Source organism: Cervus canadensis, chromosome 25, assembly GCF_019320065.1.
Source record: "Cervus canadensis isolate Bull #8, Minnesota chromosome 25, ASM1932006v1, whole genome shotgun sequence".
Taxonomy (NCBI): Eukaryota; Metazoa; Chordata; class Mammalia; order Artiodactyla; family Cervidae; genus Cervus; species Cervus canadensis.
This window is the reverse complement of record NC_057410.1, coordinates 21,916,828-21,931,343: the sequence shown is the minus strand read 5'-3', so window position 1 is coordinate 21,931,343 and position 14,516 is coordinate 21,916,828. Positions and strand designations below refer to the sequence as shown.

Sequence of the window (14,516 nt, the reverse complement as noted above, 5' to 3'; positions counted from 1 at the left end):
GACGGTATTTGCCAAGGGCTGGGAGGGAGGTGGAAGTGAGGGATTACTGATCATCAGGCATAAAGTTTCAGTTAAGCAAGATGAAGCAGCTCAGAGATCTGCTGAGCAACACTGCACCACAGCCAACAACACACTGTGTACGTGACCATCTGTCAAGGCACAGATCTCATGTTAAGTGTCCTTGACAAAATAAAATAAAAATTTAGATGTCAGAAAACAGCTGGAGAGGAACAAAAATGGCTGCCTTTAAGAGATGACTTGAAAATAGAAAATTGTATGTATGATAAGTTTCTTTTTATTTTATTAAGTGAAACAAACCAGGCCAACATTTGGCTTAACTATCACCTGAATTCCACATTACTCCATAAAGAAACTGTTTTAAAAAATCTATAAACTTTAAAGAAATTTCTACCTCCTCAAACCACAGTGTTGATGTGACTGTGTATATGAAGAAGAGAAATGAGAAACGTGAGTACTGTCTACAAACAGTGATGCCAAGGGTTGCAAAGCACAGGGGTAAATCAGGCAGAAATGGAAGGAGGGATAGATATGTGATGAAGAAAGTATGTATAGTAAAATGTCAATGGTAAAAGCTAGGTGACGGGTATACGAGTGCTCACAGCAAAATTATTTTTTGCCTTATGTGTGAAATTTTTCACATTAAATGTTAGGAAAAAAATCAAGGAGTATGAAATTATTCAAGAACCCATGAGATTCAGTACGTTCATTTAAATAACCCTGAGTAAAAAAACTACCAGAAAGGGAGATGAAGACTTCTAAATTTTGAATGAAAAAATGTAAGGGAGCAATTTATGGGAATAGACAAAGAAATTCAAAGCCAGAATTTAACATATGGGGATTATAGTCATTTTTACCATAGCAAACCAAAGTAAAACAAAACAAACATGCAAAATTATTTTAAAAAACTGAGATTGATGACTAACAAGTTGGGCATCTTTTCATACATTTTTTGGCTATTTGGGTATTTGCTTTTATAATTTCCATATGTGTATATACACCACACACCCAAAAGAATGGCTAAAATTAAATATTAAAATTAAAACAGCAAATGTTGGCAAGTATGTGGAGCAACTGAAGCTCACTCATACAATACTGGAGGGAGTGTAAACTGGTAAAACCTCTTTGGAATCATTCGTTATGTACAAAAGAGCCAATGAATCACCAATCTTTCATAAAAATTCAACAGAAATATGAACATATATGGCCGGAAAATGTTCACAGAATGTTCATGGCAGCATTATTAATAGTCCTAAACTGGAAACAACTCATACGTCCATCACAAATAGAATGGAAAAAAGAAATTTGAGTATATTCATACAACAGAAATCTATACTGCTATTTGTACACAGCAGTATAGACACACACAACATGAGTGAATTTCACTACCAACTGAGAGAAAAAGCAAACTAGCACAAGGAAAAAAAATATTAAATGATTCTACTTATATAAAGTGCAAAATCAGGTGAAGTTGACCTATGATGTTACAGATCAGGACAGTGTTCCCACAGATGACAATGGGGTAAAGACTGGGGGGTAGGGGACACACAGAGGGACACTGTGTTACTAGTGTTGATCAATTTCATAATTTGGATGGTTGGTTATGTGGGTGGTTCACTTTGTGATAGTTTATTGAGCTTCACACTTCTTTTTAACTTTTCTTTAGGTTAACAAATTTTTTAATTAACTATACAATATCTACAACTTTATTTTCTGGAAAAGAAAAAATAGTCATACAAACTCCATTTAAAAATATTCTACTAAGTATAACCAAATTATTTCCCCTATAGTGAATGAATATTTTGACAAAGCAAAAAACCTTTAAAGTCATATTTTCTAAACTGATAGTCACATGTAAAAATGTGTTGTTTTATTTTTATGTTGCATGGATAAAACTAGAAAGACTAAATTTAAATCACTAGGATGATTTTAAAGTAACAATTTCATTTTTTATATAAATTAATATCATTTATTTTGGGGGGTTAGGTTAAAGGATTAAATAAGCACTCACTAGATAAAAAATGAAATATGCCCTTTACTATATATTCTTTCAACTTCAACTTTCAAAAGTTCCTTTATCTTTTTGATATGTTTAACAAAGGATAAACACTGTATTATTTTAATGCACTTAACAGGTAAGAAATAACTTCTAAGTAGGATTAGTAAAAACAATTTAAGTCACAGATCAGCTTTTAGGAAAATACTGCAGTTTGAATACAAGTTTATCTTATTTCCTTCCCAAAATGAATAAAAGAAATTTACTTTCTGAAGAAACTAAATCAGAAGAGTTTAGGACTTACAGAGACACAGACAGTGTGAAGCAAAGTGAACACACCCCAGCATGGTGAGATTCTTCTCACCACCCCACTCCCAATCCTGCTTCCATAATGCAGGCCCCCACAGACTTTCCCTCAAGTTGCTCATTTCTAAAGGCAAGAAAATCAAAGATTCTTCCCTGGAGAAGCAATCTCAATAGAGACTGACATTTGAGGGGTTTCAAGGAATCAAACTGGTTCATCAGGGACCACCCTAAAATGGCAATCATCAGTGACATGTGGGGTCATGCACCCAGAGCTTCCAGCAAGCTGGCAGGTATTTCATTCTTAAAATACAGCATGAAGCCCCCAATTCCAAACATTCGAGGATTCTGAGTAAACAGCAACCATACTAGGAGCCAAAGAAAATTAAAAAATACTGGCAGTATCTTCGGGCTTCCCTAGTGGCACAGTGGATAAGAATCTACCTGCCAATGTGGGAGATGCGAGTTTGATCCCTGATCTGGGAAGACTTCACATGTTGCAGAGCAACTAAGCCCGTGCATCTAACTCTAGCACATGTGCTCTAGAGCTGCAACTACTGAAGCCCACGTGCCCTCGAGGCTGTGCTCCACAACAAGAGAAGCCAGCAGCAGGAGAAGCCTGCGCACGGAAACTGGAGAGAGTAGACCCTGCTTAACACAACTAGAGAGGAGCCTGTGCAGCAACAAGCGCCCATCACAGCCAACAATAAACAAACAGGTCAGTGTGCGCAGTCATGTCTGACCCTCTGGACTGTACCCTGCCAGGCTCCTCTGTCCATGCAATTTTTCAAGTAAGAATCCTGGAACGGGTAGCCATTTCCTCCTCCAGGGGGTATTCCTGACCCCTGGGTCTCCGGCATCTCCTGCACTGCAGGCAGATTCTTTACCACGAGCCAACAGGGAATCCAATAATTATATAAAAAATACTGGTAATATCTTCAGAGAGAGATGAGCAGGCACTGTATTCAATCTATGAACAGAATGCTACAAAACAGCAACAAGTGGCAACTTGAGCTTTCAGAATTTAAAGCATGAGAGGTGAAGTATAAATTCAATAGATTTGATGATAAAGTCAAGGAAATTTCCAGAAAACAGATTAACAGACAAAAATAAATAAAAGAAAATCAGAGGGTCACTCTACAAGGGTCTACTATTCAAAAAAAGCCAGAAGTTCTAGAAATGGGAATAGACAATGGAGAGCAGGGAATCATAAAAAGAAACATTTCAGAAAGTTTCCCATTATTGAAGGACATGAATCTCCTGACTGAAAGGACCCACTGAAATGAAATGCCCACTTCAACAACAACAAACCACACCAAGACACAGCATCATGAAATTTCAGAATATCAGAAATTGGGAGGGAAAAAGAAAAGACCCAAGAACTCCCAAGGGAGAAAATAGATCCCATACAAAGGAATGGGAACCAGAATGTCCCTGACTTCTAAACAACAAAGCTGCGTGCTAAGAAGACAGGAAAGCAGTGTCCTCAGATTGTTAAAGGAAAGCAATTTTTTCAATCTAGATTTCTATAATCTAACCAAACTATCAGGAGTAAGGGTAAACTAAAAATATTTTCATACATGTAGGGCCTTGAAATTATGGAGGAGGTGCCTTACCACATGAGAGAATAAATCAAGTAAAAGAAGTAAGTAGGATTTAAGAAAAGAAGGTTTCAGGTGTTTCAGTCAGAAAGGCCCTTCCTTAAGCCCCTGGGGCAGACGGAGCAATCTCCATCCTGTGTAACATTCAGAGGAGCCTCTGAGCCTCTGCTTGGCCCATCACCCTGACCCAGTGGGATCTGTGGAAACTGGAACTGTATGTTCTTTCTCCAACATGTTATACCATACTTAAATAAAAAGCCAAGTAAAATGATGAAACCAAACTCTCTCCTCACCAGCCCCCAACCAACCCAACCCCCTCAGCCTGTGGAAGTATCCTCAGAGCCAGATAGCTATAGGGAAAAGTCAGCATTTGTCCAAACGTGCTTGGAAAGGCCATCTTCGAGTCCAGGTCTGTGATCCCCAGGTGCCCAGCCCCCTAGAGACCCAAAGAAAGTGGCCCCTCCCAGCCATAGCTGGCCCCGTGACCAAGGGTACACCTTCCTCATGAGTGTGTGACAGGCAGGCCTCCAGGATGCCCACGAGAAACTCATGGAACTGATGAAATTTGTACCGTACAGTTAATGTAAGATATTTTAATTCCAAACCATGTAAAACAACAGAATATATAATAAAAAAAGCTAATAGCTATTTGAGCAAGGTGCTCCCTGGGTAAGTCAGCGACAATGAACTTGTACAAGTCAGTCTCTGTTCTCGGTGAACTAATACTTCCTCATGTGGTTGACTCAAAATACTGAGCCAGAGTAAGACTGATGAAGAGAATTACCTTCAAAAATATGCTATTAAAAGTATGCAGAGAAAGATAATGTACAACTTTACTAGATAGAACAGAGTGCGGATGCCAAGGTAATTATAAAATGATTCTTCCTGGTTCAAAAAGGTGTTGCCATGACCTTCTAACCCATTGCTGAAGTACCCATAAAACACTCCTTTACCCTCTTCTCTCCAATCAAAACTTTTAAGAAATATACATGTAATGTTTTCTACATATTCTAACATAAAGAAGACGTTTGTAAAAACACTTAATTTTTAGTGACCGATAAAATTGATTGCATTTAATAGGTCGATCTTCCTGGTTACAGAAGAATCATGTGTTTATGTTTAAATGATTCCTGGCAGTGATCAGTGGCCATTTAAAAGGTTTACAGAGTTATATGCTATTAAGGAACCAAGAATAAAGGATAAAAAAGTAAAAAAGAACTGTAAGCTACCTTGGCCATTCATAAATATCTCAACTTGTAACAGCAACTAATAACTGAAATTTCATTCATGAATATGTTGTGGATATTTAATAATATTTATTTTATTATTTTCATGTTTCAGAGTATTCTATTTAATTTAAAAGAATTACCTGTAAATTTGGCATTAGAATACAAATGTAAATATTTTTAATGAAAATTTGCAACTTTTTAATGTTTTGACACAGTTTTCTATTTGTCTTTATTTCGGATACCAAAATTATAAAACATCTAAGTAATATACTTTTGTTGTTGTTTCAGGGCTTAGCGGTGAATTTATCCTGAGCATGTGAATATAAAAAGATTACTAAATATTAAAAAAAAAAAAAAAAAGTTTCAACAAAGAAGGAATTCCCAAGGACAGCTGTTGTCCAGGCCAATGAAGCAAGCTCTCCAGACTGCCAAGGCCAGTTTCCAAATGGAAAAAATGCAGAACTGACAGAGGTTTACAACTATACGTAAGTTTTTAGGTAGCTTATACACAGGCTTCAAACATACTGATTGAAATATATGAAAAAATCAGCATTAGGCCTATAAAAAGCTAATCAGGAAGCAAGACAATCATTAACCCCAGAAAAATAAAGAAAAAAAAATGTAAAACAGTAGCACACGGCTCAGCATCAAACAATAAAACAATACCAGATACAAGATGTAACAATTATGAGGAAAGAAAAAGGCGTGAAGAGGAGAGGCTTTAACAGGGTTCCATACAAAGAGGGTCAACAGGTAAAGTGAAAAATAGGTCAGTTATAAACATGCTACTTAGAAACATGGAGGCAAAGAGCCAGAAAAATAAACTCAACTTGTTGAAAGCTGTCTCTTGGGGGTGGGTATGAAGGGTGAGATAGGGGAGTATTAACTTACAGTCTGTTATAAATAACAGCTTTATTGAGATATAATTCATACACCACACAATTCACCTGTTTAAAGTATGTAATTCAGTGGAATTCAGTATATTACCAGGATTGGGCAACCATCACCATCAATTTTAGAATATTTTCATCACTCCAAAAAAGAAACCTAACACTCATCAGCAGCCACCCTGCATTTTCCCTAAGTCCTCCCTTCGTTGTTTTCAGTTTTGAATTGTGGCAAAACACACACAGTGCCAAGTTTACTCTGTCAGTCGTTTGTAAGTGTTCGGTTCAGCGGCACCGAGTATACAGACACTCGGGCAGCCATCACCACCATCCATCCCCAGAACTCCTTCATCTTCCCACGGCCACTGAGAATTCCCCACTGCCTGCCTCCCCAAGCCCTTCTATTTGATTCTTCCAGGTACCTTGTATGAGTGGAATCAAACAAAAATTGTCATTTTGTGTCTGGCTTATTTCACATAACACAATGTCTTCAGGGTTTACGCATGCTGTAGCATACATCAGAGCCACATTCTTTACGAAGGCCGAATAATACTCCAATACTCCATTGTGTGCACACACATTTTAGTTATCCTTTCACCTACTGATGGACATGTGGGACTGCTTCTACCTTTTGGCTATCATAAATAATGTTGCTACGAAAATGGTGACTGAATATCTGTTCAATTCCCTGCTTTAAAAAATAAATAAATAAATAAATAAAATTTAAAAAAAAAAACAAAATAAAAATAAAACAAACAAACAAACAAAAAAACAATTCCCTGCTTTAAGTTATTTTGTGTATATACCCAAAAGTGAAACTGCTGGATAAAATGTTTAATTTTTTAACTTATTTTTATTTTTTCACCTTAGGGTGCGCTGGCCTTCATTGCTGTACGGATTTTCTCTAGTTGCAGTGAGCAGGGGCCACTCTCCAGTTGCAGCGCACGGGCTTCTTATTGCTTCTCTTGTTGCAGCGCACAGGCTCTAGGCGAACGACCTTCAGTGGTTGCAGCACAAGGGGCTCATCAGTTGTGGCTCATGGGCCCGAGAGCGTGTAGGCTTCTGCAAGTTGTGGCACATGGGCTCAGCAGGAGCAGCTTGTGGGCTCTGAACGTGGGCTCAGGAGTTGTGGTGAATGAGCTTAGTTGCTCCGTGGTATGTGGACTCTTCACGGACCAGGGATCCAACCTGTGTCCCCTGCACCGGCAGGGGAATTCCTATACAGTTCACCACCAGGGCAGTCCTGGAATGTTTAATTTTTTGAGGAAAAGACATATTGCTTTCCACAGTGGACATATCATTTTATATTTCCATGAGCAATGCACAAAGGTTCCAATTTTTCCATATCCTTGCCAACACTTGTTTTCAGTTTTATTTGTTTGTTTTTAATAAAAGCCATCCTAATGGGTTTGAAGTGGTATCTTATTGTGGTTATGATTTGCATTTTCCTAATGATTAGTAATGTTGAGCACGTTTTTATGTGCTTATTGGCCATTTATTTATTTTCTTCAGAGAAATTTCTATTCAAGTCCTTTGCCCATTTCTGATTTGGTTTGCTTGCTTTTTGTTGAATTTTAGGAGTTCTTTATATAGTCTGAATATTAACCCCTTTATCAGATATTTGACTTGTAATTCTTCTCTATCATCCTGCTGACTGTCCGTTTATTCTGTTAATACTGTCCTCTGACACGCAATTTTTCTAATTCTGATAAGATCAATTTATTTTTTCATCTGTTGCCCCTGCCTTTAGTGCCATATCCAAGAATAACTGCAAATCCAACATCATGAGGCTTTTTCTAAGAGTTTTATAGTTTTAGCTCTGATGCATTTTGGATTAATTTTTGCATATAGTGTTTAGGTAAGGGTTAAGCTTCATTCTTTTGCATGTGAATTTCCAGTTTTCCCAACTCCATTTGTTGAAAAGACTATCTTTTTCTCACTGAATAGAGAACTGGCATCCTTATAGAAAATCATTTGACCATATATGCAAGGACTTAGGTCTGGCCTCTCCAATCTGCCCCATTGGTTAGTATGTCCGTCTTTATGTCACTAAGGACAGTATACTCTTTTGATTACTGTAGCTTTGCAGAAAAATTTGAAATCAGGAAGTGTGAGTCCTCTAACTTTGTTCCTCTTTTTCAAGATAGTTTTGCAATTCAAGGCTCCTTGAGATTCCATATGAATTTTTGAACAAATTTTTCTATTTCTACAAAAAATGTCATTGGAATTTTGATAGGGGTTGCACTGAATCTGTAGATTGCTTTGGGTAGTATTGACATTTTAACAATATTAAGCCTTCTAACCGAGGAACAAAGGATGTTCTATACATCTTCTTTAATTTCTTTCAGCAGTGTAAAGTTCTCATGGTACAAGTCTTTACCTCCTTGGTTAATATGATTAAATATTTTATTCTTCTGATGTACTGTAAACAGAACTGTTCATTTTTTTTTTTCAGATCGTTCATGATTAGTGAAGAAAAAAAAATCATTTTATTTTTAAATAAAATGGTTAGATAGCATCACCAACTCAACAGACGTAAATTTGAGCCAACTCCAGGAGACAGTGGGGGACAGAGGAGCCTGGTATGCTGCAATCCATGGAGTTGCAAAGATCAGAATGACTTAGCGACTGAACAACACCAACAACATGTATTACACAGATAAAAGATAAATACATCAAAAAGAAGAGAAATATATTGCAATTCTCCAAAGCTCAAGTTTAATCAGAAAGGAGATAAACTATGTTTAAACAGTTTACATTATTCAAACAACCAGATTTTGAACTTCCCAAATTTTAAAAAATGTGAACATTTCATACTCTTCAGTATACTGTACTGTAAAATGAAAGTAAATTTCCACATATCTTCCTGTTGACCTGTGATTTTCTTATTGCAAATATAATTTGCTTTAGTTTTTTTTTTAAAAATCACACCTTGTAACATATTCCAAAAGAGATTCCATATATCAACAGAGAATTATCTTCTGATTTCTTATATTCTCTTCCTTACATCTATGGGTTTTGCCAGATTCTGTCAGTATTCCAGGGACTTCCCTGTGGCTCATACAGTAAAGAATCTGCCTGCCTGCTCTACCAAAACTTCTCATCCCTGGAGATATTCAACAGACATTCTATATGGAGATTTCAATCCAGACTGGGAGAGTGAATGGAAAGAATTTAATGGATTTCTTTAATTCTTTTGTTTCTACTATTCCAGGATCACAGCAACTGAAGATGCCAAAAGACATCTGGAAGGTTTAGAGTTAAATAAAATAACAAAATCAACAACAAAACAAAAACAGTAAAATGAAAACTTTTGGTTCAATAATTAAATGTAGCCAAAGCGGCTTTGCTATAAAGCTAACAATGTGCAACTTGAATGTGAGGAAAAAGTTTTAAATTTATTTTTAGAATTTCAATTGTCCATACAAATTCCAGATCAGAACTCTATGAAAAAATGAATTTCTGAGGCCGTTTATCCATCCATCTATCAATAAAATATTTATTGAATTGCTATTATATTCCCAACATTATGCTAGGCACTGAGAACACAAAAACCAAAATAAATATTCCTGCTTTCACAGGTCTCATCATGTAAACAATAACATGCACTCTGGAGGAGGCACCTCCGGTCCAGGGCAGGGAGTGAGGGAAATTCAGGAAAGGAAGAGGTGACCGGAGCTGAGTCTTAAAGAGTAAGGAGGAAGTAGGAATGATCTCTTACTGTACTGTAGGTGTGCATGCTTCAAAGGTTACTCAGAGAAAATCTGTAAGGGGGACATTGTTGTTCAATTGCTAAGTCGTGTCTGATTCTTTGTGACTCCACAGACTGCAGTAAGTCAGGCTTCAGTTTTCTTCACCATTTCCTGGAGTTTGCTCAAACTCATGTCCATTGAGTCGGTGATGCCATCCAACCATCTCATCTTTTGCAGCCCCCTTCTCCTCCTGCCTTCAGTCTTTCCCAGCATCAGGGTCTTTTCCAATGATTTAGTTCTTTGCATCTGACTGCCAAACCACTGGAGCATTAGCTTCAGCATCAGTCCTTCCAATGAATGCAGGGATGATTTCCTTTAGGATTAACTGGTTTGATCTCCTGGCTGTTCAAGGGACTCTCAAGAGTCTTCTCCAGCGCCACAGTTCAAAAGCATCAGTTCTTCAGCGATGAGCCTTCTTTATGGACCAACTCTCACATCCCTACCTGATTACTGGAAAGACCACAGCTTTGACTACATGGACCTTCATCAGTAAAGTGATACCTTTGCTTTTTAAGATGCTGTCTAGGTTTGTCCCTTTCTTTCCAGGAGTAAGTGCATTTTAATTTCATGGGAGCAGTCACCATCAGCAGTGATTTTGGAGCCCAACACCATAAAGTCTGTCATTGTTTTCATTTCTTACCCCATCTATGCCATGAAATGACGGGACCGGATGCCATGATCTTAGTTTTCTGAATGTTGAGTTTTAAGTCAGCTTCTTCACTCTCCTTTTTCACTTTCACCAAGAGGCTCTTTAGTTCCTCTTTGCTTTCTGCCATTAGAGTGGTATCATCTACATATCTGAGGTTGTTGATACTTCTACTGGCAATCTTGATTCCAGCTTGTAATTCATCCAGTCTGGCATTTTGCATGATGTACTCTGCCTTTAAGTTAAATAAGCAGAGTGACAATCTATAGCCTTGACATAGTCCTTTCCCAATTTGAAACCAGTCCATTGTTCCATGTCTGGTTCTACTGGTACTTCTTAACCTGCATACAGGTTTCTTGAGACGCAGGAAAGGTGATCTAGTATTCCCATTTCTTCAAGAATTCTTCACAGTTTGTTGTGACCCTCATGGTCAAAGGCTTTAACATAGTCAATGAAGTAAAGTACATGGTTTTCTGGAATTCTCTAGTTTTCTCTATAATCCAGTGGATGCTGGCATTTATCTCTGGTTCCTCTGCCTTTTCTAAATCCAGCTTGTATATCTGGAAGTTCTTGGTTCACATACTGCTGAAGCCTTGCTTGAAGGATTTTGAGCAATATTTTGCAAGCATGTGAAATAAGCACAATTGTATGGTAGTCTGAACATTCTTTGGCATTGCCTTTCTTTGGGACTGGAATGAAAACTGACCTTCTCCAGTCCTGTGGCCACTGCTGAGTTTTCCAAATTTGCTGGCGTACTGAGAACAGCACATTAATATCATCATCTTTTAGGATTTAAAATAGTTCAGGTGGAATTCCATCACTTCCACTAGCTTTGTTCACTGCAATGCTTCCTAAGGCCCAGTTGACTTCACACTCCGGGATGTCTGGCGCTAGGTGAATGACCCTAGCATAGTGGTTATCCAAGTCATTAAGATCCTTTTTATACAGTTCTTCTGTGTACTCTTGCCACTTCTTTTTAATATCTTCTGCTTCTGTTAGGTCTTTACCATTTCTGTTCTTTATTTTGCCCATCTTTGCATGAAATGTTCCCTTGGTATCTCTCTTTTAGAAGAGATCTCTAGTTGTTCTCATTCTATTGTTTTCCTCTATTTCTTTGCATTGTTCACTTAAGAAGGCTTTCTTATCTCTCCCTACTATTCTTTGAAACTCTGCATTCAGTTGGGCCTATCTTTCTCTTTCTTCTTGCCTTTTGCTTGTTTTCTTTTCTCAGCTAACTGCAGGGCCTCCTCAGACAACCATTTTGCTTTCTCGCATTTCTTTTTCTTTGGGATGGTTTTGGTCACTACCTCCAGTATGATGTTAAGAACCTCCATAATAGAAGAAGCAAGAATTGCAATCCTATGGCCTCCAGAATGAAAACCACATCATAGAAAACTAACCAAAATGATCACATGGATGCCTTATGTAACTTAATGATTCTATTAGCCATGCTGGTAGGGCCACCCTACATGGTTGGGTCATGGTGGAGAGTTCTGACAAAATGTGGTCTACTGGAGAAGGGAATGACAAACTACTTCAGTATTTTTGCCTTGAGAACTCCATTAACAATATGAAAAGGCAAAGAGATATGAAACTAGAGATGAGCCCCTCAAGTCAGTAGGCGTCCAATATGCTACTACTGGGTAAGAGTAGAGAAATAGCTTTAGAAAAGAGGCTGAGCCAAAGCAAAAACAATGACCAGTTGTGGATGTTTCTGGTGGTGAAAGTCAAGTCCAATACTGTAAAGAAACATATTGTTAGGAACCTGGAATGTTAGGTCCATGAATCAAGATAAACTGGATGTGGTCAAACAAGAGATGGCAAGAGTGAACATGGACATTTTAGATATCAGTGAACTAAAACAGATGGGAATGGAAGAATTTAATTCAGATGATCATTATATCTACTACTGTGGGCAAGAATCCCTTAGATGAAATGGAGTAATTTCTTAATTACTCCATAATTACCACAATTACTCTTAATTACCATAATCAACAAAAGAGTCCAAAATGCAGTACTTGGGTGCAGTCTCAAAAATGACAGGATGATCTCAGTTCCTTTCCAAGGCAATCCATTTAACATCACAGTAATCCAAGCCTATGCCCCAACCACAAATGCCAAAGATGAAGTTGAACAGTTCTATGAAAACCTAAAAGACCTAGAACTAACACCAAACAAAGATGTCTGTTTTATCATAGGGGACCAGAATGCAAAAGTAGGAAGTTAAGAGATATCTGGAGTTAATAGGAAAGTTTGGCCTTGCGAGTACAAAATGAAGCAGGGCCAAGACTAACAGAGTTTTGCCAAGAAAACACACTGGTCATAGCAAACACCCTCTTCCAACAACACGAGAGATGACTCTACACATAGACATCACCAGACAGTCAATACTGAAGATGGAGCAGCTCTATATAGCCAGCAAAAACAAGACTTGGAACTGACTGTGGCTCAGATCATGAGCTTCTTATTGCAAAATTCACACTTATATTGAAGAAAGTATGGAAAACCACTAGGCCATTCAAATGTGGCCTAAATCAAATCACTTATGATTATATAGTGGAAGTGACAAATAGATTCAAGAGATTAGATCTGACAGACACAGTAGGGTGGAAAGCCGTATGGGAAACTACTTACACGTCAGTAAGATGAAATGTTATAAAACAGAAATGTTAAAAAGACAGAATCAATAAGGAAGAGGAACACAGCACAGGAAAGGCAGCACACAGATGCCAGCATCTGAGCTGGATTAAGGAAGGCTTGCAGATGCTCAATGGGCAGCAACACAGGGATGATACAAAAGTGTGACACGAAAGACATCTAGGGTGGTTGCAATCTACATGTGGTTTAATTTGGCTAAAACTGAAATGCAGCAAAAGAAGGAGTAGGAAGAGAAATACAGTGAGAAAGGAAGGAAGAAGTGATCCTATAAGTGAAGTTGGGAGATGCTTAGTGACAAAACCTTCATATTTCTTTTTCTGAAAAAACTTTATTTTTAAATTGAATGTTAAGAGTTTTTCTTATTCCTCTGTGGGAATACTTGATACATGAAATATAGTAACTTTTGTCATTGCAAAAACTTTTTTTAAACTTAAGTTTTATTCACTTTAAATTTACAGAAGTTTTAAAGTTTGATATAGTTAAAGTAATTGCTTTTTTGTAATTTTTGCCTCTGTTTTTATGCTCATAAAGTCCAGTTGGAATGTAACTACAAGAAATATTATCAAGATCCAACATAGGTAAAATAGGAGGAAGAAAACCAAAGTAGATTCGATTAACAGCATGTGAGAAGAGAGAGAGTAGGACAGAAAAGCGCTGTCTGGAAGGCAAGATGCATTAAAGGACAACTTCCCAACTAAGGAGCCTGAGTTGAGTCAGCTGAAGATGGAGGAAGAATACTAAAAAATTATTTTCAAGGTTCAAAGGAGACAAATCCACATTTGCTTTCTCAAGAGTTAGAGTTGTTTCCAGTTTCCATAGATTTATAAAATCCTAAATTTTTCTCGTAAGTCGAAGAGTCTTAGCATATCTATGACTTTGATGGTTTCATTAAAATGGCAATTATCAAACTGAATTACATTCTAATTCCACATAATTCAAGTAATCAATTCATTTTTCCTCCTAGTAAACTCCCAAGTTTTCTCTTACAGACCTACTTTTTCCTCTAAATCCTATGACCAACAAGAAATTTAACTTAAACAAGTTCAAGAACACCTTTTGGTTGTTTCAACTTCCACTTTTGTGGCTTTTAAGAATCTATGACAGTCTACTTTGACATAAGCTTTTGGACATATCCAAAAATTGATGAGAAAAACAGTGAATACAATGCAGATATCTAACCTTATTAACTTACAGGTAAAAGTAAAATGATATATAAATTCACTCTGACTACAGAAAACAGATTACTCACCTGCGACCACATTCTGAATATTTACCAATGTTTTTTAATATTAAGGCAGCTGTTAGTCGGATGTGTTTAGTTATTGGTCCCTCTTTTTCATCCTTAAAAAGGAAAAGAAAAGAAAAAGAATAAAGATCTAAATCATACAGTGTTCACAACTTCACAGATAAGGCTTCCAAGGCTTAC

General features: G+C 37.3%; 1 protein-coding gene across 1 annotated transcript in view; it reads right to left on the bottom strand.

Annotated features, from left to right (window-relative positions):
* ARID2 (AT-rich interaction domain 2) overlaps positions 1-14,516 on the bottom strand; it is a 180,215-nt gene that overhangs the window by 2,009 nt on the left and 163,690 nt on the right. Inside the window, exon 20 of the mRNA XM_043447439.1 lies at positions 14,340-14,431. Within this exon, the coding sequence (XP_043303374.1) occupies positions 14,340-14,431 (92 nt within the window). The remainder of the gene's footprint in view (positions 1-14,339; positions 14,432-14,516) is intronic.